The sequence below is a fragment of the Macaca nemestrina genome, chromosome 8 (genome assembly GCF_043159975.1).
Source record: "Macaca nemestrina isolate mMacNem1 chromosome 8, mMacNem.hap1, whole genome shotgun sequence".
NCBI classification, from domain to species: Eukaryota; Metazoa; Chordata; class Mammalia; order Primates; family Cercopithecidae; genus Macaca; species Macaca nemestrina.
Genome location: NC_092132.1, coordinates 24,832,996 through 24,859,330, shown reverse-complemented (window position 1 = coordinate 24,859,330; position 26,335 = coordinate 24,832,996). Strand labels below are relative to the sequence as shown.

Genomic DNA, 26,335 nt, shown 5'->3' with positions numbered 1-26,335 from the left:
AAATCACATTTTTATTTTTAGCTTCTCCATGGATAGTATTTTATTACTTGCTATAACTTTGTTTCATACACATGAAACAGACATTTATTGAGTACCAACCATGTGTCAGGCGCTGGGAATATGAGGAAGAACAAGCTGTCTCTCTGCCCCTCTCATCTAGAGCTTACCTTTTAATGACAGCAGCAATCAAAACAAGTAACTAGACAAGTAAATATAATAATTGTAAATTATTCTGTGTGTAATGAGTGAAATAAAAAGACTGGCGGGGAATAATTTTATTTGTTGTGGGGAGGGAAGTGGTAGTACTCACTTAGATGAGGTGGATGGTCAGGGAGACCTCTTAGAGGTTACATTTGAACTGAGACTTAATGGATAAATGGGTGAAGTACATTCAGTCACACAGGACCAAATAGGTCCTCATACACAGTTCGGATTTCATTGTAAGTGCATTGGTGGAAGGATTTCATATGAAAGAGTGATGGGATATGATTTTGCAAAAATTTCGCTTTCTTGTGGCAAATAAATTTCAGGAGGGAGAGATTAGAGCAGAGAGACAGATGGCTCTTTCTGTAGGCTACGTGAGAGATGACTGATTTCAAACGAGAGCAGTAGTAGTGGGAACAAATTTGGGAGATATGTTGGTGGTAAGCTGGTGAAAAGCTTCTTGTGATGCATTAGATGTGGAATAGAGGGAAAGGAAACATTGAAGATGACTTAGATTTCTGGCTTCAATTGAGTGAGTGGTGTTCTTCTGGGGTAAATGGGTGGAAACTTAGGTTGAGGACAGCTTTGGGGAGAAAAAATCAAGAATTCTTCTTTAGGGATGATACATTTGATCTATGAATTATCCAAGTGAAAATAACAAGTGGACTGTGGGGATATCTGGAACTCACTCAATTTGAGTTATCATCAGTAGAGTTTTCCAAATACATGATGGTTGGTAAGTCACATGATGAGACCATGAGGCGAAAAGAAATGGAGGCTAAGACCACTCCTTAAGAATCCCTGGTGTTTATAGGTTAGGCAGAAGAAGACAAGAAAGAAGAGTGAGAAAAGTACAGGTTCCCCACAACAGAACCTCAATTTCTTGCCTACCAATTTTAGATGACATCTTATAACTCCCCACTGGGAAAGATGAGTAATTAACACCCCTATTTTTCTTCCCTTTTTATCTTCTGTCTCTAAACCTTATGCTGTTTGCAATATAAAATTCTTAATTTTGTTTTTCTTCTCTCCGAGTTCCTACTCTAACTTGACTGACTCTACCTGCGTATTTGTTATCCTGGTATTTCTTTTGATTATGTTTTAGATTAGTTCTGTATTTTCTTGGATTTCATATATTAAAGAGAAGTCTGATGCCAGATCGATTTTTGTTCCTCAATAGGTATTTTATTTTGTCTCTAAAACTTTTACAATTTTCTATTTTCGTTAATGTTCTAAAATTACAAGAGGCCATGGTATGAGATGTTTTAGATTCAAGTCTTTTGTCTTTTTGTGGCTCTGATAAATATCTTATTTCTTCAATACCATTCTTCCCTTCATTTTATTTTTTTCTTTTCTCTCTGAAATACCTGTTTTAATTAATATTAAACATTCCGGATTGATGTTTCTTAATTTCATTTTTTTCTTAATACTCTATCTCTTTAACTTTTCTGCTATATGTTCTGGGAATTTCCTTTACCTTTGTTTTCATCTTTTCTGTTAAAATTTTTGGTAGTCATATTTTAAATTTCTAATAATTTTCTCTTGTTATTCTGCTGTATTTTTTCTAGCAACCTATTCCTTTATTAATAAGACTCGAGATGATACTATAAGGATATTAATTAGAATTTACTTTAAACTTGTTTTATCTGTTTCTCGAATTATCTCATTTTCATTTGCAACTGTTTTATTTGTTCTTCTGGTGTTTTTCTCTTATGTGTAATTTTTATCCAGTGTCTGATGGTCCTAGATTGTCTGTTCATAACTAGGAATTTAGGACCATGTTGCTTTCTATAGGTAGTTGGCATGTGTTTTCTTTCCATAGGTTTAGTCCTGTTCCCCACGTCTCTCACTTATGTTAATGTTGGGAGAAGGGAGAGCCGGGGTAGAGCATGTTTGTCAGGCTTCACTTTAGGGCATACTTTAGGGTATCAGCAGGCAGGAAGCATTGGTGCTTCACCCAGCACTAAATTATTCTGGGCCATCACTGCTGACACTGAGACAGGCACATGGTTCTGTATCTTTACAAATTAGAATCATTCTATAGCTCCTACCCTGCTGGAGTATGATGTCCAGAGAAAATTTGAGTGTTTTGTTGACTGTTTTTATTAGATTAATATTTTCACTTTAAAAACAAAGGAATGGGAAGAGGAAAGAGGCACTATCAGTATTTTATTGACCCTTAATGTATAGAAATATGTTTAAAACTGTAGTGTCAGTATTTTAATCATGTCATTATCAGCAATTATGCTTAATTTGAGTAATAAAATTATCAGGAAATAGTTGAATTAATATAAAGTTAGGAAATTAATTTTCTGTATAGACATTGAAATATTTCCTTTATGCTATGGTAACAGAGCTATGGTGATCTGTGATTCAGTGCATAGTGAAACCTCTAACTGGAAACATCTAACTGAAACTACAGTTTTTCACTTTCCAGTATTTAAAACTTTCTGTGAGTTTTTGTTTTTTCATTTATGGAGTGATAGAGTAGAAATAGTAACTAATTTGGAGTTAGTCTAGTTCTGTCATTTTAAATAGCTGTATCACCCTGAGTCTATAATATAACCTTTTGTATGTTAGCATCTTTACTTGACAAATAGAAATAATGATTCCTTTTTAAGCTTGGCGTGGTGATTTTCACTTTATAAAGTACTTATTTTTAGTTATTATTTCATTTTGAGATAAGACCTATTCCATCTTTTTCAAGGAAACTTGTGAGGATTAAGAATATATTATATGTAAGGTAGTTTGAAAAAATATAAAGTCCTGCATGTATTTCAGGTATATAATAATGATTCAGTGCTTGTTCATAATGTCATAATCATGGCTACAAGAGACTTTGGGGAGATTTCTGATTATTGTCTCATTTCCTGGTTGTGCTTCAAGTAATCTTTCCAGTTCGTGGAAAATTGGAACATTCAGTTGCTTCCCTCAAAAATTTATGTTATTGTGGGATTTCAGAACATACAAGAGAATTTAGATTTAAGTGTTATAGAATTGGTAACTTCACACCACTGAATAATAGGTCATCATTAATAGATAGTGTAATTCTGTTTAAGTAGTGAAAATACTACTTGTTGACATGATAATTGCAAGTTTTATTGTGACCTAAAGAGTTTTTAAAATATAGTTAGAAACTCAGTGATCTGCAAATATTTTACTTTATTATCTTTCCTAAATGTTTAATTCTCCAGTGTTCCTGTTGTATGTTTCTGGTTCCTGACTGTGGTGAATTTGAATTTACTTTTTTTTTTTCTGACTCTGGCTTCTCTCTGGATTGAATCCACTTTTAATAAATCTGCATAACATTATTTTCCCAGAAGTGGTTCATTACCTCATTCATCTGAACAGTTGCTGGGCCACAAAGAGGGTCCTCGGGACTCAATCACATTATTGGATGCTAAAGAACTGCTGAAGTACTTTACCTCAGATGGATTACCCGTTGGAGATCTTCAACCTTTACGCATTCAAAAGGGGTAGGTTATAAACTTATAATTTACAATTAACTTTTTAAAAATTACTTTTAAATAAAATTGTGTCTCATTTCCATAGTTCATTGATGCCCTATGCTACTCAGGGAAAATTTATAAGTTTGATCCCAATATTTGTCTGTTGGCCTTAATCTTCACTTTTTACCTTAGCAAAATATCCTACTGTTTTGTGGTATCGAATTTATATTCTCTTTTATTTCTCTTATGAGAAACAGGAATAAGAAAAGCAAACTCACCATATTCCCTGTAGAAGTCAGTAACTTCTATTTGGTATGCAAAGGTAATACTTTCTAATAAAAAATTGGAATTTTGACTTACAAAATTTTGATTTTAGTTCTCTTTTCTGTGTTACTCTAGTGTTGATATTGCCACTACTCAGCATGAGCATTGTCAGGCATGCCTAATAGTAGCAAAAAGCATGACCTTTCACCTGAAGAACAGGAAAGTATAGTAAAATTGCTTTTGAAACTATGACATTACCAAGTAAGAATTCAGTGTCTACGTGAATAATTTACAACTAATTTGACTTCCAAGACAATTTTCACTAAGTTACTAGTTAATAAATGCTGCATGTTGCTGACATTGACAAAATTGCCCATAAAATTGTGACATCAAATACCTGTGAGAATTGAATAATTTACTCATTACTCTAATGTCTTTTTAATTGTTAATTCATTATTTTGAAAACCTTCCAAAAGCCCTTAAAAATTGTAGATCCCTTTGATCACTTTTACAAGCTTAATTTGAATTATACTATGATAAATATTGCCTTTAAAGGTGAATTTTGGAAAGGTGTTATTCGAAGGCAATTACATCTCAGAAATATTGCTGGAACATTATTGCTTTATGTGCATGTTCACTAGAGAGAGAGATAAAGAGCAACTTTGAAAATTTGAGAGTCTTAATGATTTAATGATTTTAATGACATAAAAATTATGTAATTTTGGAGTAATTTTTTTTCTCATAACTTTGAAAGATGGATAACCTTTTGTTGTGGGAATCAAGAAAGTAAAGAAATATACATGTTTTTATCTATTTAGTTAATTGGATTATTGTCCTTTGAAATCATTAAGCACAAACTGGCAGAGTCAGTCAGTTTGCCTAAACTGAGTTATTTATGTAAGTTGTACTCTTTCTGGCAGAATATCTTTCTAGATGCATTGTAGAGGAGACAAAGTTAGTTCTTTCTGGAAACTAATTGTAGGTGATTTATTCAGGAAAATTTGATGTGATTCTTAAGTGTTAGTAAATAACTCCATTGCTGTCAAATGTATCTTCTGTTAACATTAAAGTTGAAGGATGAGTTTTCATAGTAATAAATCAGGAACCTATATGCTCTTATTAAATGTTTACCTGCACAAGAAGCCATCCAAAATGCTGTGTTAAAATACAAATATGACTCATGTATATACCAAGGAAATAATAAACATTGACATATTTATCAACATGTTTATTTTAGAAAGAAAAACTTGTGAGTGAAATTAAACAAAAATAGGTAAGGTTGCTGAGGGCGATTGATATGAGAAATGAGAAGACACTATGGTAAAGGAAAGAAGTAAAATGCTAGATACTTAAAGATTTCCATTTTACAAAGTTATTTTAATAATCATCAAAATACTGGGGTCATTGTAATTTACTAGTGTTACTTTTTTGGAATAATTTAAATGGATGCATTTGAATATAATATCTGCTTTTTAGGATTCATTAATTGGTATGAATCTTACATTTTAATGTAATAATTTCAAATGCTTATCATAGTACCCTGGATAATTTTCAGTGGCAGGACAGTTTTCATTACTAATGCCATAGGGGGGGAAATGTGACAGCAAATTTATTCTTAGTACTCTACTATTTATTTGCCCTTCTACATACCATTTCCAACTCTTCTGAACTCAAGCCCCTGATCGGTCTTTCTTTCTTTCTTTCTTTCTTTCTTTCTTTCTTTCTTTCTTTCTTTCTTTCTTTCTTTCTTTCTTTCATTCATTTTTATTTTTTTTGTTGTTGGGGGCACGGAGTCTTGCTCTGTCACTTGGGAGGCTGGAGTGCAGAGTCGTGATCTCAGCTCACTGCAACCTCTGCCTCCTGGATTCAAGCGATTCTCCTACCTCAGCCTCCTGAGTAGCTGAGATTACAGACACACACCACTACGCCTGGATAATTTTTGTACTTTTAGTAGAGACAGAGTTTCGCCATGTTTACCCGACTGGTCTCAAACTCCTGACCTTAGGCGATCCACCCGCTTCAGCCTCCCAAAGTGCTGGGATTACAGGCGTGAGCCACCATGCCCGGTCAGCCCCTTGTATTTCATTTTACCTATTAACTATTTAAAGACCACTGTTGCATAATTTCCCCATTTCCTGAAGTTCTGAGCTTCAGGACCATGATCCATTACATTACAACAGTGGTTTCCAACTCAGAGAAGGATGATTTATCAGAATAACCCAGAGAGCTTAATCTAATTGCAGTGACCCTCTTCTTTCCCAGATTTTGATATATCTCTGTAGTTCTAGGTGTGGAAAGGCTTGAGCATGAATATTTTATATAAACTCGACATATGATTAGTTCTAACATGCCAGCTGATTGAAAACCTACTTCAGAAAAAGAACTGAAATCAGCAGTTAGTCTCTATACCCTCTGATACTTAAAAAGTTGCTGCCTCTTAAAGTAGGTGTCAATGACTACATTCTCAGGCAAAGAAAGATCTGGGTCCCACATGTGTGATAGTAGGAAGTAAATACTTTTATTGTTACCAAAGATTCAAGTTGACTTTAATTATTCCCCTGCAGAAAAGGATTTAACTAAATGCCTAAAGTTTAGTTTACTCTACCAAGGAAAAAATCTTCTAGAAATAATGCTGCTTCTTGGCTGGATGCTTCTTGGATTACATGCCTGTAATCCCAACACTTTGGGAGGCCGAGGCTGGCGGATCACTTGAGGTCAGGAGTTCAAGACCAGCCTGGCCAACATGGTGAAACCCTGTCTCCACTAAAAACACAAAAATTAGCTGGGCATGGTAGCAGGTGCCTGTAATCCCAGCTCCTCCTGAGTAGGGGAGGAGGAGGCAGGAGAAACACTTGAACCTAGGAGGCGTAAGTTGCAGTGAGGCGAGATCATACCACTGCACCCCAGCCTGGGCGACAGAGTGAGACTCCAAAAAAAAGAAATAAATAATACTGCTTCTTAAATTTCCGTTATAAATCATATTCCACTTTTGTTTACCCATTTCTCAGAATAGTTTTGTGCAATAAATAACATCATAACCTACTTGAAGTACAGAAAATGTAAGTAACAAAAGCCAGGGCCTAACCTTGCTTCATTTCCTTCTTATACTTTCTGGTGTTCCTTAACCTTTATCCCATGTAAAATTCAGTTATAGAGGAAAAAGTCAGATTTGTTTCAAGATACTTTCTTTAACTTTCTCTTTGTCAGTAAATAAACTTTGAATACAAATGAAAAACTTTTTGTTTCAGGGAAAAGACTTTTGTTTTGACACCAGAACTTAGTCCTGGGAAACTTCAGGTCTTACCTTTTGAGAAAGCCTCAGTATGTCATTATCATGGAATTGAGTAAGTTTTTAATTTGTACTTTACTCTTCTGTATGTTGTTGATACAGTCTGTCTTGTGTAAAGAGTGACTTTAATAAAATGATATAAATTGAGACAGAGACCAAGAGGATATGTCAAAAACCTCAAAAAGCAAAGCAGTGCATACAAAAATAATTTGTTTTCTGTTGAAGAAGTTACTTGATGATTAATAAGCTTAACAGCATTTAAGCATCCTGTTATTAGCTACTAGATATTTTAATCAAAATTGTTTTGGTCCCTATGTTATAAATGTATATTCACACTATGGGTCACATTAATATTTCCTGGTCACCAATTACATTATAGTTGCTCAGAAATTGTTAGATAGGGCCCAGCATTTCAATACTAGACATTTTTCCAAGAGAAAACTTATACAAGTATGCACGTAATAGTTTAATTCTCAATATCCTCAAACTGGAAAGAGCCTAGGAGGATATCAACAGGAAAATAGATAAACTATGGTATATTTTATATAAAGCAATACTATTCAACTATAACAAGGAACGAAATATCAATACATCCAACAACATTAAATATCTGTCTGTGTGAAAAATAATTGAAATAAGAATTCGAGTCCAGGCACGGTGGCTAATATCTGTAATCCCAACATTCTGAGAAGCCGAGGCAGGTGGATTGCTTGAGCCCAGGAGTCTGAGACCAGTCTGGGCAACATGGTGAAACCCTGTCTCTACAAAAAAATACAAAAATTAGCTGGGCATAGTGGGGTGTGTGTGTGTCTGTAGTCCTAGCTACTCAGGATGCTAAGGCAGGAGGATCGATTGATTTTGGGAGATTGAGGCTGCAGTGAGCCATGACCATGCCACTACACCCCAGCTGGGTGACAGAATGAGACCCTGTCTCAGAAAAAAAAAAAAAAAAAAAGAATTTGAAGACTTTGAAATTAGCAATATGAAGTATAACATTCAATAATGAATTATTTCTAAAAGAAGTCCTTTATGAAATGCTGATTTGAATCTAAATGGTAAGATAAGATTTTTAAATTGTTTTGTGAACAGATAGGCAACTCAGAGATAACTACTAAATTATAAAAAGATAAGAAATGCCACCTGATCCATCTTTTTAGTTCTGGTATTTGACTAAAGGATTCCTTGTTTGAGAGGATTACTGTTCTCCCTTTAACATGAAAAAGGTAGGGATGTTTCCCAAATAGCCTTAAATTTAGCTTAAGCTTTTACTTAAACTATGTTTTTAGCCATATATCCTTCTGTGCTTTGATTACACAATTTTACTTTTCTTTTTTCTTTTTCAGACAGAATCTCACTTTTTCGCCCAGGCTGGAGTGCAGTGGCACAATCTTGGCTCACTGCAACCTCCGTTTCCTGGGTTGAAGTTATTCTCATGTCTCAGCCTCCCGAGTAACTGGGATTACAGGCATGCACCACCATGCCTGGCTAATTTTCGTATTTTTAGTAGAGACAAGATTTAGTCATGTTGGCTAGGTGATCTTGAACTCCTAGCCTCAAGTGATCCACCTGCCTTGGCCCTAGAAGGTGCTGGGATTACAGGCTTGAGCCACCACACCCGGCCCAAAATTTTACTTTTAATTTATACTAAGTTTATTAAATGTAGGTGGGAACATCTTGTTCTACTATATAAACATTTGATTAATAGGATATATTTTTCTGTGTTCCTCCTTTTGATTTTATTAAAGACCTAGAAATTAAACATTACAGAAAAGTTTATAAGGAAAACCAACAATTCCTTTCCTTATTACTACCTACCTGCAGTCCCAGTTTTTAGAAAAAAAAATATTTTATTTGTTTGGTTTAGTTTCCCTGGTGGTTATCTCTCATTTTAAAAAATATCCTTATGTCAATATTTTTAACTGTCACAATATAAAATATTGACTCTACTATGAAGATTTGGTTCTTCTCAATTTGAGCTCTCCGCTATTTACTTTCATGTTTTTAAATATGTATGTACTGAAACTTCTCCTTCTTATTCCATCAGCTATACAGCAGTATCTCCCCCACTTTGATAAGAATATTAGGACCTCCTTATCTATGAAAGGAAACTAATTAAAAATTTTAGTTGTTTTGTATTTAATTTGAATGTGAAAGTTGAAACCAGTCAACAGTGTTTATATTATTATGAAAAGTAGTGTTCACTGTTGAGAAAATGTACTAGTATTAACATTCGCTTTGCTACATGGCCAGAATACCCCAGGACACATCTGTTTTTCACTTCTTCGGCCCTACAAACACACTGAAGCACTGATTTGAATAAAATAAGCTACAATAATTACATTTTAACTGCTGACTAAAGTGTCCATCATATAATCTTATTTAGATTATTTTTCCTAAAGTTTTAATTTAGTTTTGTTTATTCTGCATCTCCATCTCTCTACTCTTTTTTTCCTGCTGTTTTTAATTTACTATAGAAAAGTCTTGGTATATACAAATTTATAAAATTTTTCAAGGATATGTTCTTCATGATCATTTATCAAAATATTAAATTAAGACTTATTTGAGTACTGTGCCCTGATGGGCTTAAATCTACACAGAGCTTTATTAACTTATACACATTCAATGTTATGAAATTCTGATTCACTGTAAAAAGTAATTCTCTTCTCCACTACCTACCTACTCCCATAAACAAACAAATCTATCTGTGACTCACTTTTTTTTACTGTAAATTTATGCTCATTAAACTGGGGACATTGAGACTAGGCTGACAAAGTTGTAGGAGGTAAGGACCATGAATTCCGAAACATGTCTTTTTCAAGAAAGTTTGGGTGTATAGTATGAGAGCCGATTTATGTTCAGCATAGATTATGGAGTAGAAACAAATTCAAGTAACATTTTAAAGTAAACATGAAACTACAAAGAAAGTTCTCTTATGTTGTTGTGGGCCTTTAGAACCCTGGAGCTCTTTCTCTGATACAAAGGAATATTTGGAAAAAATGTGTTAATTGCATGGGAGCAAAACAATGTTTTTTAAGGCAAAATAAAATATTAACCACTGTTGGCTTGTTTGTTTTTTCACTTATTTACCCTATCCTGGAATTTAACATTCCATTAATTATAAAATGCACTGTTTTATTGAACAGCAAATTAAACTCTGCTGTCATACTCTGACAATCATTTGATCACACCAGGCTCTCATTGCTTTGAAATTTCCTTCATCTATTCCAAGAGATTTGTCAGTTTCTCCTGCCTTCATTGGTATTGGTTAGTGTGTGATGGGCAGTATTTTGTCTATTTCTTATTTACAAAACAAAAACAGCTTCATCGTCTTGTGGGTATTTTTCTTTGTTAGGACCCATAAAGCATTTGCTTATTGTTTTATAAGAAAATATGGGATTGTAGTCATTCATCCAACAATAAATTTTGACTTCACTAATATCAAATATACACCCTGCCTCCTGCCTCACTGTTTCTTTTCTCTAATTTACAAAGTAAATTTTTGTTCCAATGACAAATCATAGTATAATCTAAAGATATTTTAAATGGCAATTAACATCAAGATGTACAATGTGCATAATTCAGTTGAAGCTATGACATTATGAACAGCTGTGATCAAGAGATGTTAAAACTGGAAGAAAAAAAATCTGCATCTTAGAAATAAAATCTTACGGTAGAAAGAAATATTCATCTTATAATCAAAATATGCATCTTTTCTCTCAAAAATTTTCTGTATTCAAGCTTATCAGGCATTATATTGCCTCTTTCCAGACTCTTGAAATTCATGGTTCTAATTTTACTCTAGATTCTACCAATTACCCATGATAGAAGTAGGACTCATCAGTAACCCTTAGGGTTGCTTCTGATTTTTAATGAAATACGTTTCTTAAACAACAGACTAGAGAAAGAATATTAGCTAGAGAGATGCCAGAGACCTAGGTTCTACTCCCTGCCCTGCCACCAACTCACATTTGGATTTAGAGTTCAGTTTTGTCACCTGTTAAATTACACTGTTTGAGTAGATCAGAGATTTTTCAGTCCTAGTTATACTTTAGAATCATCTAGGTAGGATTTTTTAAAAGTGTATATTTTTAATATTTTAATATAATAAGATGTTTTGATGTGTGTATGCATAGTGAAATGATCACTGTAGCCAAGCAAATTAACATAACCATCGTCTCACATAGTTACCTCTTGTGTGCTGAGAGCACCCAAAGTCTGCTCTCTTAGCAAATTTTCAATATACAGTACATATGATTAGCTATAGTCCTTATACTGCACACTAGATTTCTAGATTTATTCATCCTATATAACTCTGCAACTTTGTACCCTTTAATCTACATCTTTCCATAACCTTCCCCATCCCCATAACCACTATTCTACTCTGTTTCTATGGATTTAAGTAGTTTTTTTAAGAATCACCCAGGCAGATTTTTAAAACTGTTGGTAACTGAGTATTACCCTAAACCAATTAAATCAGAAACAATGAGCACATGGTATTTCTTACTTAAAAGCTCTTCAGATGGTTCTAATGCTCAGCCATGTGTTGAACATGAGTAAGATGATTCTTACACTTTACATAGAGATAGTATACTAAAATGGTTACAGTCAGGCTCTGAAGTCACCAGCCTGGGTTTACATTCTGGCTGTGCTACGTATTATCAGCATACTGCCAGCTTTACTGTGCTAGAAAATAAATCTAATGATGATGATAACAATAATAGTAGCATACATTTCTTGACTGCCCTGCTTGCATGTTTCAGGCACTGATTCTGTGTTTATGTATACAATTCAAGGAATTATCACAATAGCTTTTTCAGATAAGTACTATAATTCTCATTTTGCAGATGAAGCAACAGAATCATAGATAAAGTTAAGTAATTTAGCCAAGTTCACACAGCTAATAAGTAGAGGAGCCTGGATTTAAATCCATGGAGTCTGTCTGTATCAAATACGTAAGTGTCACAAGGGAAAGATAAGGTTCTTAAAACCTCCATCAAGTAGTCAGATGTTCAGGAAATGATACACTCTTTGGGAGTTGAACCAAAATCTTTTGGATACAAAAATCTGATTTTAGGCAGTATCTTAGACTTTTGCAGGTAAAAATGACAGATCACAGAGAAAGGTTTTAATTTGTACAGTGCTGCCATCACATATGTGAAGCCATTTGTGTTTTTTAAATGCAGTTGTAGAAAGGGAAGAAAGTGAAGAGTTTTCCAAGGTCACACAGCTCCTAGGTGATCTTCCTGATATCCTTGTTTGTTGTACTTAACAACCTAGGATTTCTTTGAGTCCAGAAGCATTCACTGAGCTAACATTTCATTGATGCCCTGAATCAGATTCAGCTAGAAACCACATGCACAGACAGCCGAAGTGTTTGAAGGAAAATCTGTCAATCAGTTAATAAGGTGGGAACTGAGTTTCAAAGAAAAAATTTGAAATGTTCTAAGCTGTTTGGTGAGCCAGTTTAGAATGCCTTTATACCCTTTTAATCTTTGTGTTGAGAATAAACTTGCCCTTTCTAACAGAAGACAGCAGTTCGTGTTGTCATGTATCAGCCATGCTGAGACATCAGAGGTTGGTAGAGTTTTAAAAAGCATTAAAACAGCAACTGTATTATTTTGAAAATAAGCCAAAGGATTAACTTAATCTGTTGCCCAGAAATGCAAGTGAAAGAGAAATCAGATTGTACTTCACATTTTTTAATCTTTTGCCATGTCATATAGCAAACTAGAAGAAAACTGAACTTGGGAGGGAAATAGGCCAGCCAGTCAACCTTCCAGCAATTATTAGGAAATTAATCAAGAACTCTCAAAGTAAATGTCCTGCTATTTTCTAATTGAAAGGGGAAAGTCTGTTGCTCTCGTGGAGGTTTACATTTTAATGCTCTTTCACTCATTTTAGATATTGCTTGGACGACCGAAAAGCTTTGGAAAGAGATGGAGGATTTTCTGAACTTCAGTCTCGTCTTATTCGTTATGAAACTCAAACCACCTGCACCAGAGAAAGTTTTCCAGTACCTACTGTATTGAGCCCTCTTCCATCTCCTGCAGTTTCATCAGAACCTGGAAGTGTCCCTGATGGAGAAGTTTTACAAAATGAACTTCGAACTGAAGTATCCCGATTGAAACGGAGATCCAAAGATCTGAATTGCCTTTATCCCAGAAAAAGGTGTTATATTACATGCACATAAATAGTATCTCAACAGAAAGTATTTTAGTCTCTAGAAGATTTTTATTTTATATTAGTCTTTCAGATTAATTTCTTCATGGCAAGAAGTTTATTTTATGAGCTGTTGATGATTTTGCTTATAAGTTACAAAAAATGATTTAGAAAAAAACACAGTTTCTTGCTTTATATGCTAATATACAGTCCATTAGCACAATGGATTGTAAAGTTTTTAAGCTGTGGAACAGTGGAGATTTCACCCCATAGATTAAGCTGCTGAGCTGGTCTGTTGAAGAGACTGGGGATGGGAGTTCTCCCGTTAGCTCTTCCTTCCCTTTCCCCTCAGAGTCCTGCCTGCATTGTTCCCTTGAGCAAGAGATTCCATGAGGTACCATTTTTAAAACACCTGTTACATATAAAATATAGCTTTAAACTCTACATAATGATATAATATATGAAACTTTTCTGGATGCATTTTTTTTGCTAACTAAATAAAATGTCCAGATACTTGAACAGAAGTTAGAAGTTTGTGTAGTGAACACTAATTTCTATTGAATTGATGTTATTTTTAGAACCTTTGTTAAACTTAGGTTCTTGGCATCTAAAGCAAGGCTTGAATTCTTATTGTATTTAATTAAACCTTGCAAAAAGTATGAACTATACGAAAATATAACTTTCAGATCTTTTTTTGAATAGTTTAAAAAGTTAGAATACTGTTACCCTGATATGGAAGAACTCAGTCGTTTTTATGAGGACTTTATAAATTCGTGGTACTTTTTATACCTGATAAAACTAAAGAGCAACAGTAACATTTGGGGTACTATATTTATAGCCGTATTTCTTATTTCTGACCTGTGGCTAATAAAAATATATGTGTTCTTAAAAGGAAAGTACACTGTGGCCTCTGGGTCAGCAGAACTGAGGGCTATAAGACCCTATCTTGTAAAGAGAAAAATTTGGGTCTTGTCGGGAACAAATGTAAACATTTTAGGAAGATTGAAGTATGAGCCAGTTTTATAGTTTATTTGTATTTGTTTTAACACTATTACTTATTTTGCAAGGGAGTTCCATGGGTATAAGAAGATACAGGTTGTGGTGTTTCTGTTCAAATTATCTTAACAGAAAAGTATAAGTATTTAACAGATTAGTATTACATCTATAAATAGCAGCACTCTCAGCATGCATAGCTGATTTATTTGAGAAATTGTAAATTAGAGGATGAGAGAGAGTATAGCTAGCTAGCTAGATAGATAGTTACTTATATTTACTTTCTCTATTAGCCAAAATCCTAGTTTGCTATTCATTACCTTCTATGTTTTAGTTACTCATCTAAAGAACTAAGGAACAACTTTATAATGTGATGTTTATTGCTTACTTAAGGCAGTAATAGCAATAAACTTTGTTTGCTTTTCTTGAATTTATGTCATAATGGATATAGTGGTAACATTTAAGACAGAAAGTGAACTTCGATGTTGATTTGCTTAATCTACGTTCTTGATTTTTTTCCCCTACTGTAGACTTGTGAAATCTGAAAGTTCAGAGTCTCTTCTTTCTCAGACAAGTGGTAACAGTAATCACCATCATCATCATGTGACAGCCAGAAAGCCACAAACAGAGCGGTCCTTACCAGTGACTTGTCCATTGGTTCCAGTTCCTAGCTGTGAAACTCCAAAACTTGCTATAAAGACCAGTTCAGGTCAAAAAAGTGTGCATGAATCAAAAACATCAAGGCAAATTAAGGAATCAAGATCACAGAAACACACACGGGTAAAGATTTATTTCCCATTTTTCTTAGTTCTACATGGGAAGTCTTTTTGAATTTGATTAAAACATACGTCTAAAAAAATTTATGAATGAAATGAAACGATGTCTAGAATTCACTGGTGTAAGAAGGATGATAGGAAAATAGGTGGGGATATAAATGAAACAAGATTAGCTACAGATTAATCATACTTGAAGCTGGTTAAAAGATATATCAAGATAGAAGTTTGTTATAAAATATTCTCTGTGTGTCAAATATTCTCTACTTTTCTATGCTTGAAATTTTCCATAATAAAAAATAAATATACGCTTACATATCCCTGCTGTGTGTAACTTTAACACTCAGATATCAATTCAGAACTCATGATTTGAGTTCGTTTCTTAAGACACTCTAGTCATTTCCTGCTAACATTTTATTCCTGTGACACTTCTGACCATGTAAATGTTAGATATCTTTTTTTCTCATTTTGTCTTAATGAATATGTCTGTCTTTTAGCACAGCAAAATGATTGTGTAATTCACAGGATTGAACTCTAAAGCTGAAATAATAGGTTTGTTGCTTTTCTAAGAAATATTAGTCATATGTTATGTTCTGTTCAAGATACTGAAAGAAGTAGTTACTGAAACCCTGAAGAAACACAGTATTACCGAGACCCATGAATGTTTCACTGCATGCAGCCAGCGTCTCTTTGAAATCTCTAAGTTCTATCTAAAGGTACAGTATCTTCTCTACTAATGGCAAAATTTAGTTCATGTTCTAATGTTCCTGTTTGACATAAAAAAAAAGTTTGAGTATTTTTTATACTGAGAGCATATACTTGCTGCCAGATTTATTAAATGATGGAGATAGAAAAAATGAAGCCAAAATACTTTATATTTGTTTTGATTTGAGTTCTCATATATAGAAAGCTACATTTTAACCAATATCCTGTTTCCCCTAACATGTGTTTGACTTATAGGTAATAAGCTTCAAAATATGTTTAATTATTAATTTTTTAATACAATTGGCCCTCCATATCTGTGGGTTCTATATCCATGTGTTCCATATCCATGGATTAACTGCAAATTGAAAATGTTCTGGAAAAAGAAAAGGATGTTGCATCTGTACTGAACATGTCCAGATTTTTTAAAATGTATATGGGAAAATGTGTATAGGTTATATGCAAATGCTACACCATTTTATATAAGGGACTTGACTATCGGCGGATTTTGGTATTCTCAGTGGAATCATGGAATCAGTCCTTCGCAAAGACAAAAGGGATGACTGTGTAGTAAAAAGGCTACTGGACTAAATATCAAAACACCCAGTTTCCAATTTTGGATCCATTATCAGCTAATTGTAAGACATTGGACACATCAACCACTCAGATGATGATTTTCTAAAACTTAGACGATGTTAGATTATGTCCAGCCTTAAGAGTTTCTGACCTGAATCAGTTATCTGTGGGTTTCTGGTTAAAACTGCAGATTTATCACATATCCAAGAGAAAGGACAAGAAAAAACTAGAAATGTTTTTAATACATGTTGAACAATAACAAAAAAGCACATGGAAGCGTGGTGTAAGAAAGTGAAAAGAGTTACAATCTAATTGGGTGCCTAGTGGAATACTAGTGAGAAGCATGTTAATTCCACAGAACCTGAGGTGCTCACGATTTGAAGACACCAGGTATCATGGAAAGCAGGGGCAAGGGTCCACATAGAAAGCAAGGGAGTTAAATAAAGATCTATCTACAAAGTGACCTGGGGATTGTCCAACTTGCTTGGCATGCCCTTCTACCACAATGTTAACTACAAGGTCTATCATGCATAGGTTTTTCCAGCCACCTCAGGGACAGTGCAGGAAATAGTCACTGGGGAAAATACTGGAAGCTGCAGTAGAAAAGCCAAATGGCCATCTTGTCACTCTACCTTGAAAAGAAACCAGTGACAATCTCTGCACAGAACTTCCAGTCAGATTTTTAGTGTCTCACTTTTAAATATGACTAGACAGCCACAATATGACTAGAGGACACTAGAAGCTGTCCTCTAAGGACAGCTTCCTTAGAGGCTTTGAGGAAAGCTTCTAACACAATTGATGCCAAAACATAAAGGAATAAAGGGAACTCTGAAGAAGCAGGAAGTTGAAGAAAACTTCATAAAAACTATAATTCTCATAGAAAGAAGGTAATCGCATCCATAAAACGAGAACAGGATGCTGTTTCCAAAAAAAGCATAAAACATGAAAGCTCTGTAAAATTAATAATATGATAAAATCAGTTAAATGGAAAGGCTGAACAGTTGAGATGAAAAAAATTTACCGGAAATTAGAATCAAATGACAAAAACATTGAATCCAGGACAAGAAAATTGGAAGATTAATACAGAAGATCCAAAATGCTAATAATATGAATTTTACATTTTTTGAACAATCTTCTCTACTTTATTCCCAAAGTTTAGAAGAGAGAAACTTGTTCAAAAATGTAACAAACTTTTCCAGGACTGGACACAAGCCTCCTAGCTTGTCCAAACCAATGAATGAAAATTCTTCAGCTAGTCACATAATTGTGGAATTTCACACTTCTTAGCACGGAGAGAACATTTTCTAAAAGCTTGCCAGGAGATAATCTAGTTTATATATAGCGAATCAATAATCAGAATGGCATTGGACTTCTCCACAGTAACACTGTTTGCTAGAGGATAGTAGAAAAGTATTTTCAAATTCTGAGGGATGTGTATTTCTAGAATTAAAAAAAGAAAAAAGAAAAGAAACTTCTGAGGGAAAGCGACTTACCTAGTATTCTATACCCAGTCTGGAATGCAGTCCGATATGAGGATTTAATGAAGATACACTGAAACATGGAATATCTGAAAAAGAATTTGTTTTACCCTTTTGAGGAATCTGCTAGACGATGAAGTTCAGCAGAACAAGGGACTAAATCACGAAACAAAACAAAAACTAATCTAAAATGGAAAAGACAAGTCCTAATAGTACCAGGCCTAGGCAGCAACTAGAACAAATTAGAGGAGGCTATGGGAGAAAGATCTCCAGGTTTAAAAAATTTAATTAAAAAGACCAAAAGCAGAAAGGAAGCTGAACTGAGAGATTATCCCATATACTTCAGGGCTTGAAAAAACTTTGCTGTACATTTAGCCCATTTATTGCCAGTATTTAGGGACGAAAAATCCAGAATTATATACATGGAAAGCTGAGCAAATGAAAAAGCTAACAGTAGTTAACAGGATAAATAGAATATTGGAAGAAAGATAAATTATAACCATAATACATTAATTGGCACACAATTGAAAGTATTTACATAGATACAATAGCGCAAACACTGCCTATTTACTAATCAAAAATTGCGATACGACTGTTCTTGAAAGGAAGAGTAGGAAGGTTTTGTGTACGAGACCTGAATCCATGACTGTTCTCCCTAACATCAGTAGTCTCTGTCTAAAAGTGTTTAATCACCAAGTAGCAACATAAGCATAGTAGTTAGAAACATTAAGGTATAAATAAGGGAAAAACCTGAAAGAAATGAAAGTGGCTGCCTTTATGGAGCGTAACTTGGAAGTACAACAGATAACTGCTTCTTATCTTTTTAAATACAGTTCAGTTTCTTTTACTTTGTAATTTGATATAACCACTAAATTTTTAAAAGTGAGATCACTTTCCTTTTGTATGTCATTCTTCTTTATGATGGAGTCAAATAGCCAAAATGAAGAAAAAATTCTTTTACCTGGTAAATAAATACAAACCATATGTTTGTTTCTTGAGTAATGCAGCATTAGTGGATGCTCACGGTGGAGGGAGGGAGTTACTTTAGGTCAGCTCTATTGGGAATAGGAGATGAGAGTGAGATGGACTTACGTATATGTGTATGTATTTTGGTTAGAGTATTTTGATATTTCAGAATGGAACTAAATTATAACCTAGTACTTAGATTTTTTTTGTGTGTGTAGTCTGTCCCTAATCACATTGATACTTGTGGAATGATTTAGGATAATCTCAAGTGTATTTAATAATAATGAGTTATTCTTTGTAATTTAATGTGCATATTGTAAAATGCTGTATTTTATTATGTTTAGGATCTTAAAACTTCAAGGGGTCTATTTGAAGAAATGAAGAAAACAGCAAACAACAATGCTGTACAGGTAAAGTTATTCCCAAGAAACTATATTCAATTAAATTGGTATTTTATTTCAGGGTTGCTCTGATGCCATTATATATGCAGCAATAATTAGTTACTGGTCTTTTTCAACTCTGTCCCTATGAAAACTCTTTAAGAAACTTAATAATAGGCTTATATAGGCTGAGTATTTTATAGTATTTAATAGGTTAGTCTGTCAACAAAAGAGTTTCCAAAGTGATGCTAAGAAAGCAAAAGAAAAAATAAATTATCTGACGTGCTGGAAAAACCAATCCATTTTTGGTTAGCTATTTTCAAAGTTTAGTTTATTTGATTGACCATTTGAAACATATTTTCATATAAAGGTGAGAAAATGGAGCAGAATCTTCATTTCATCCAGTGAGGACAATATTATACTCAGTATTAGAAGTCCAACAAAAATATTCTTCCATTACAAAATAAAATGTGTTTTTTAGTATAAGATTTCAATATCTTCCTTTTTATTTTAACTTTTCTACCATGTTCTTTTGAAGTTTTGACAGTGTATTTTTCTATTACTTGTGTTTTCAATAGAAATCTACTATAATCATATTTTTCTCCTCCTAGGTGATTGAATGGGTATTAGAAAAGACAAGCAAGAAATGATACAGAATCATTCTTTTAAGACAATTATAAATTGGATGGAGCTATTATTTACTACTTTTTTAAGTTTGAAAATTATAAACAAATTTTAAACTTTATTCAAAGAATAGATGTTATATTTCTAAAGATTTCATGAATATATATTCTATATTTGTATAGCTTTGGGGATGCTACATAAATGTATTTTTAATTAGATACATATTTTGTACAGTGTTACTATATTTTAATGTTAAAGTTATTTTTATATGTTTTAAAATGTTTACTCTTAGTTATTTAATTATTACAATAAACAATTTTTTTTTTACTTTTTGGAATTCATGTCTTTGTTGTTAGGTGTACTCAGTTAGGCTGTGCATTTCTTAGATGTAAGTAAGATACTGCCAATGGCTTTTCCCATGTGTTCCAACAACATAGTTTATTGGACTGCTCCCGATTTAGAGAGTATTGGCAAAAAAAATCCAAACAGGCCTCAGTCCTGGAGCCACCGTTGTTGGGCTATTAATGTTTATTTGGTAACACAAATTAAGAAACAAGATAAATTGTGAAAATAAGGCATAATGAAAATGACACTAAGTACAGTCTCCCAGGAAAAAAAGTATCTTTTCCTGTGGTAGAAAATTTGGAAAATGCAGAAAATACAAAGAAGAATGAAAAAAAATTACCAACATTCCCCCCTACTGTCTAGATATAACTGCTATATTTTAAAAATATATGTAATTATTTTTTAAATATTTTCAAAATTGGAATCATATAATGTTATGCATATGTGTGTGTTGTGTGTGTATTAATTTATAACCTGCTTTTCACATAATATGTTGTGAATTTATGCCATTTTTTAAATAACTGCCTAATACAAATGAGCCACAGTTTGTTTAATCCCCCATTATTGGACGTAAAGATTCTGTTTTTCCCTGTAATACATAAAACTTTAATGAATCTTCCCAGTATGTCACTATTTTCCTAGTATGCTTTTTTAGGAGGGAAATTTGTGGGTCTTAAGCTCTTTTGTAAATATTTTTAATTGCCCTCCTGAAAGACCAATATGTGCTCCCACCAGCAGAGTCCCCATTTCCTTTTTTGAAAACTGAAAATAGTAAGGGTGAATTTTTTTTAAACATGTTGGCATCTCTCTAATTGTTTATATCTAACTTTTGCCCATTTTTATTTTGAACTGTTTTTGACTTTTTCTTACTTGTTTATATATGTTCTTATATATTAAGGATATTGGCCCTTTGTCTTTTTGTTTATAGTATTCTGAAATTTTTAGTTTTTAGTGTAATCAAATATGCCATCTTTATAGTTTCTTCCAACTAAAGAAATTTGCTTATCACCTGCTTTGCTTGCCTATGTTGAATTCAAAGTGAATGCTTTCAAGAAGCATTTCTAGGGTTCCATGAAATTGCTGATTTGAAATGCTCCTTTTTGTCTGAATTGTTCACTATCATAGGAATTACAAGAGTGAGCCAATATTCGAAGATTCTATTAGGTTAGCAAAATTGTCTTTTGAAATGTTGTACCATGGCTGGGCATAGTGACTCATACCTGTAATCCCAGCACTTTGGGAGGTTGAGGCAGGAGGATTGCTTGAGGCTAGGAGTTCGAGACCAGCCTGAGCAACATAGTGAGACCCTATCTCTAAAAAGAATAAATTAGCTGCACATGGTGGCACATACCTGCAGCTACTTAGGAGGGATCTTAAGCTACTTAGGAGGCAGAAGTGGGAGGATTGCTCGATCCTAGAAAGTCGAGGCTACGGTGAGCCATGATTTCACCACTGTACTGCAGCCTGTGAGAAAGATCGAGACCCTATCTCAAAAGGAAAAAAATGCTGTACCAATACACGTTTTTAAATATAAATTTATTTAGTCAGACTAATAAACATTTATAATATAAGAGGAGCCAGTAGGTTTTAAAGTACAACAGATTAGATCAGGCATTTTGAAAACATTCCTAGGAACACAGTAATAGTCATAGGAAAGAAAAACTCTCATAACCTCAATTTGCTGTTCTAAAAATGGGGTAAATAATGCTGAGGGATCACGAAAAGATGATAATCATGGCTAACATTTGTTGAGCACTATGTGACAGACATTATCTTAATCATTTTACATTATCTCATTGCAGCCATATTAGGTAGCTATTTCCCATTTTATAGATAAGAAATTGAAGTATAGCAAGATTAAATGTCATATCCAGGATCACATAGCTCAGCAACTACAGAGCCAGAATGAGAACTTGTATTTCTTGAACCACACTGCTTATCCAAACATAGGATCTCTGCAAGTATTGATGTATCCATTTTTTTGTTTTTATTCCTTCCAAGGATCCTGGTTTTCTGCCGTACTTAATAATATACATTAAAACAAGTTTGAAGATAACCTGTAAGCCCGATACCATTTAAAATATTTCTTTTTGTGAATATGCTGGATAAACTTTTGTAATGCTGTTTGAAATTTAGCATATGTAAATTATATCAGTTAACCTGATCAAAAGCAAAAGTATACATGAAAAAACTAAATTGATGTAACCACTTATTAAAAGGACATACGGTAGCCAAATAACTTTGTAACAAAAGAACAAAGTTGGGAGACTTGTTTCTTTGCTTCAAGACTTACTATAAAGTTACAGTAATGAAGACAATTTGCTATTGGAATTAGAATAAGCATATAGGTCAGTGGGACAGAATAAAAACTTACAGGTATGCCTATATATCAAACTTTTCATTGAAGGAAAAAAGGTCTTTTAAAAAATTGAACTTGATTAAGAGAATATCCAGCTATATGGAAAAATAAGTTACTTCCAACCGTAACCGCCTACCATTTGCAACTATTCATATGATATGGATCATAATTTTATATTTAAAGTCCAAAACCATAAAACCTATAGAAGAAAACATAGAAAAATCTTTATCACTCTTGGAATAAAACAAGGATTTATTTGAAAGGACACAAAAAGTACAAACCATAAAATTAAAAAAAATAAATTTTACTTCAAAATCGAAAAGCTGCTCTTGGAAAGGCACCACTAGGAGAGTGAAAATGTAACCCACAGACTGGGAGAAATTATGTGCAATGCATATATCTGACAAAGGATTTTTATCTAGATGATGTGAAGCACTCTTACAGCTTAACGATAAGACATAACTCAATTTTTTAAAAATGGGCAAAATATTTGAAAAAAAACATTTCACAAAACAGGACATAGGAATGGCAATAAGCACATGAAAAGATGCCCAACATCATCAGTCATCAAAGGAATGCAAATTAAAACCATAATAAGATGCCTCTAAACACCAACTAGAATGAATACAATTTTGAAACAGACTATACCATGTCTTGGCAACTATATGATGCATTTGGAAATCTCTTTTTATTTGTGGGTGGGGGTGGAAGAGGGTCTTGCTCTGTTGCCTAGGCTGGAGTGCGGTGGCAGGATCACAGCTCACTGGAGCCTTGACCTCCCTGGCTCAAACAATCCCAAGTAGCTTCCTGAGTAGCTGGGATTATAGGCAAGCACTGCCTTGCCTGGACTCACTCTTTCTTTCTTTCTCTCTTTCTCTCTTTCTCTCTTTCTTTCTCTTTCTTTCTTTCTTTCTTTCTTTCTTTCTTTCTTTCTTTCTTTCTTTCTTTCTTTCTTTCTCTCTCTCTTTCTCTTTCTCTCTTTCTTTCCTTCCTTCCTTCCTCCCTCCCTCCCTCCCTTCCTTCCTTCCTTCTGTCTTTCTTTCTTTTTTTGTAGAGATGTGGTCTTGATATGTTGCCTAGGCTGGTCTTGAACTCCTGGCCTCAAGCAATCCTCCTGCCTCAGCCTCCCAAAGTACTGGGATTACAAACATTAACCACCTCAACCATTTGAGGCCGTTTGTTTGGGAAGCAGGGAGTCACTGGGCCCAAGTAGCTCGGATGTGTTACGTAGTGGTGGTACATTTAGCAAACTGTTGCCTAAATAGCCCAGAAGAGAGAAATTCTACCTAATGGACTCATGGATCTAATTAAGGATATTTCCAGACAGTGTTGGAAGTATCAACGGCCATTTATTTGTTTAGCTGAATATGATAAGGTATAGGAAAAGATAAACGAATTCAAGAAATGTTTCTAGCAGAATTTAGAGAAGATATGAAGGGCTTAGGATATTCTGGGTTGGAAAATAAAATGATTTTCCACTTTCAGTATCTCCAACGGCAAAAAATTTTCTAAGTCAGAAATAGCCTCAGAAAAAGAATCAATCCAAAGGTGTGGCTATATAATCCTCTATTAAGACATTTGAAATACTTAATGATTTAAAAGTAGACCCTCTCAGCTAGACAAAATGGCTTTTAAGAATCTAAAGGGTAGTGTTTCACAGCACCTGACACTGTCAATAAAAAGAGACCTGTCGTGAAAAGAATGGGGGGTATGGCTGTCATCAATAGATTAGACTATAACTTAATACACAGAAAACCCACAAAGTCTCTTTTAGTTGAAATGTAATCATATACACTAGACTTCACCCTTTAGAGTGTATAATTCAGTGGTTTTAGTACACTCACAAAGTGTGCAGTCATCACCTGCATCTAATTCCAGAACATTTCATCACTCCAAATGGAAACCCCGTATCTGTTAGCAGTATTTCTTATTTTTCTTTCCACCATTCCCTAGCAACCACTAATCTACATTTTTTTCCTTCAGCTTTAATGAGGTATAATTAACAAATTAAAATTGTACATATTCAAGGTGTACAACATGATGATTTGATATACATATACATTGTGAAATGATTACCACAATCTGACATATCCATCATCACACATTGGGGTGTGTGTGTGTGTGTGTGTGTGTGTGTGTGTGTGTGTGGTGAGGACATTGGTCATTAATCTGCTTTCTGTCCCTATGGATTTGCCTATTCTAGGACATTTCATATAAATTGACTCATGCAGTATATGTAATATATGGCCTTTTGTGTCTGGCTTCTTTCACTTAGCATAAGATTTTTGAAGGTTGTGTTGTAACATGTATCAGTTCTTCATCCCTTTTTTATAGCTGAATAATGTATGAATCTGCTACATTTTGTTTATCCATTTATCAGTTGATGGGCATTTGGGTTGATTCCTTTTTTGGTATTATTAATAATGCTATGAGTATTTGCGTACAAGTTTGCACATGAGCAAATGTTTTCTGTTATCTTGAGTTTATATGCCTAAGAGTGGAATTGCTGGGATACATGGTGACTCCATAGTTAAGTTTTTGAGAAAATGACAGACTGTTTTCCAAAGTAGTATACCACTTGACATTCTCACCAGCAATGGATGAGGGTTCTGGTTTCTCCACATTTTGCCAGCACTCGTCTTTTTTCACAAGAGAATGATACGAAGTAGTATCTCACTGTGGTTTTGATTTGCATTTACCTGATAACTAATGATGTTAAGCATCTTTTCATGTGTTTTCTGGCCACTTTCATATCTTATTTGAAGAAATGTTCACTCAGATCTTTTGACCATTCTTTAATTGGGTTATTTGTCTTTTATTGAATTGTAAGACTTCTTTATATATTCTGGATTCTAGTTTCCAATCAGATATACGATTTGCAAATATTTACTCCCATTCTGTGAGTTTTTTACTTTTTAGTTTAGCTCCTGAATTTAAGTCTATGACCCATTTTGACTTAATTTTTGACTTAATTTTTGTATAGAGTTAATTTTTTGAAGGGATATAGCTTCTTTCCTTTGCATATAGATATCCTATTGTTCCAGCACTATTTAGTGAAAAGATTATTCTTTCCCCCATTGAATTTTCTTGGCACCAGAAATCTCAGAAAATTGTAAGAAAATTGTATCAAACTGAAAAGAGACCTCCAAATTTCAGTGGACAGGAAGCAGGATAAGAAAACTAATCAGTTGCATCCTTGGACTACAGTAAGTCCTCAAGTCATCAGTAGGTTCTTGGAAACTGCAACTTTTAGCAAAATCACATACAGAAGATCTCAAATAAAGTCGTCCAATCCTAGTTGGATTTCAGAATTACTGTGAACTAGTGACTAGTCCCATCTCTTGCAGTTATCCTGTCTCTACCTCACCATTGTATTTCGGATGTGTGGAAGGCAGTTAACTTCGTTTCTGTAGGTCACAATATTGCAGATTTTAAGAAGCCACACCCTAAGAGAGTTATCCCTACCAGATGATCATGAAATATTGACTTTAGCCTGTATTAGTTATTTTTCATGTGGAATGAATGAAAATAATTGTGTCCAGAGGGTAAAATATGGTCTAATATAGCCACAAAGCTTTGAGCTCCTCTCACCAAGAGATGGAATCTGTTCCCCTAGTCCTTGCATCTGAGCTGCCAATGTGACTTTGACCAGTAGAATGTGGCATAAATGACATGCTGTGAGCTGGAACCTAGGCCTGAGGACCTCATAGCTTCTCTTTTGCTCCTGTAGAACCTTGTCCTGCATATAAGGGAGCCACATGAGAGAACTAGTCT

The 26,335-nt window shown here is 34.0% G+C and overlaps 1 protein-coding gene across 1 annotated transcript in view; it reads left to right on the top strand.

The window, feature by feature from the left end:
* MTB (MDM2 binding protein) overlaps positions 1–21,000 on the top strand; it is a 79,778-nt gene extending 58,778 nt beyond the window's left edge. Inside the window, exons 16-22 of the mRNA XM_011718737.3 lie at positions 3,525–3,680; positions 7,166–7,261; positions 13,108–13,374; positions 14,889–15,138; positions 15,734–15,847; positions 19,198–19,263; positions 19,845–21,000. Coding sequence (XP_011717039.1) covers positions 3,525–3,680; positions 7,166–7,261; positions 13,108–13,374; positions 14,889–15,138; positions 15,734–15,847; positions 19,198–19,263; positions 19,845–19,883 — 988 coding nt within the window. The 3' untranslated portion in view covers positions 19,884–21,000. The remainder of the gene's footprint in view (positions 1–3,524; positions 3,681–7,165; positions 7,262–13,107; positions 13,375–14,888; positions 15,139–15,733; positions 15,848–19,197; positions 19,264–19,844) is intronic.
* Positions 21,001–26,335: the final 5,335 nt, after the last annotated feature.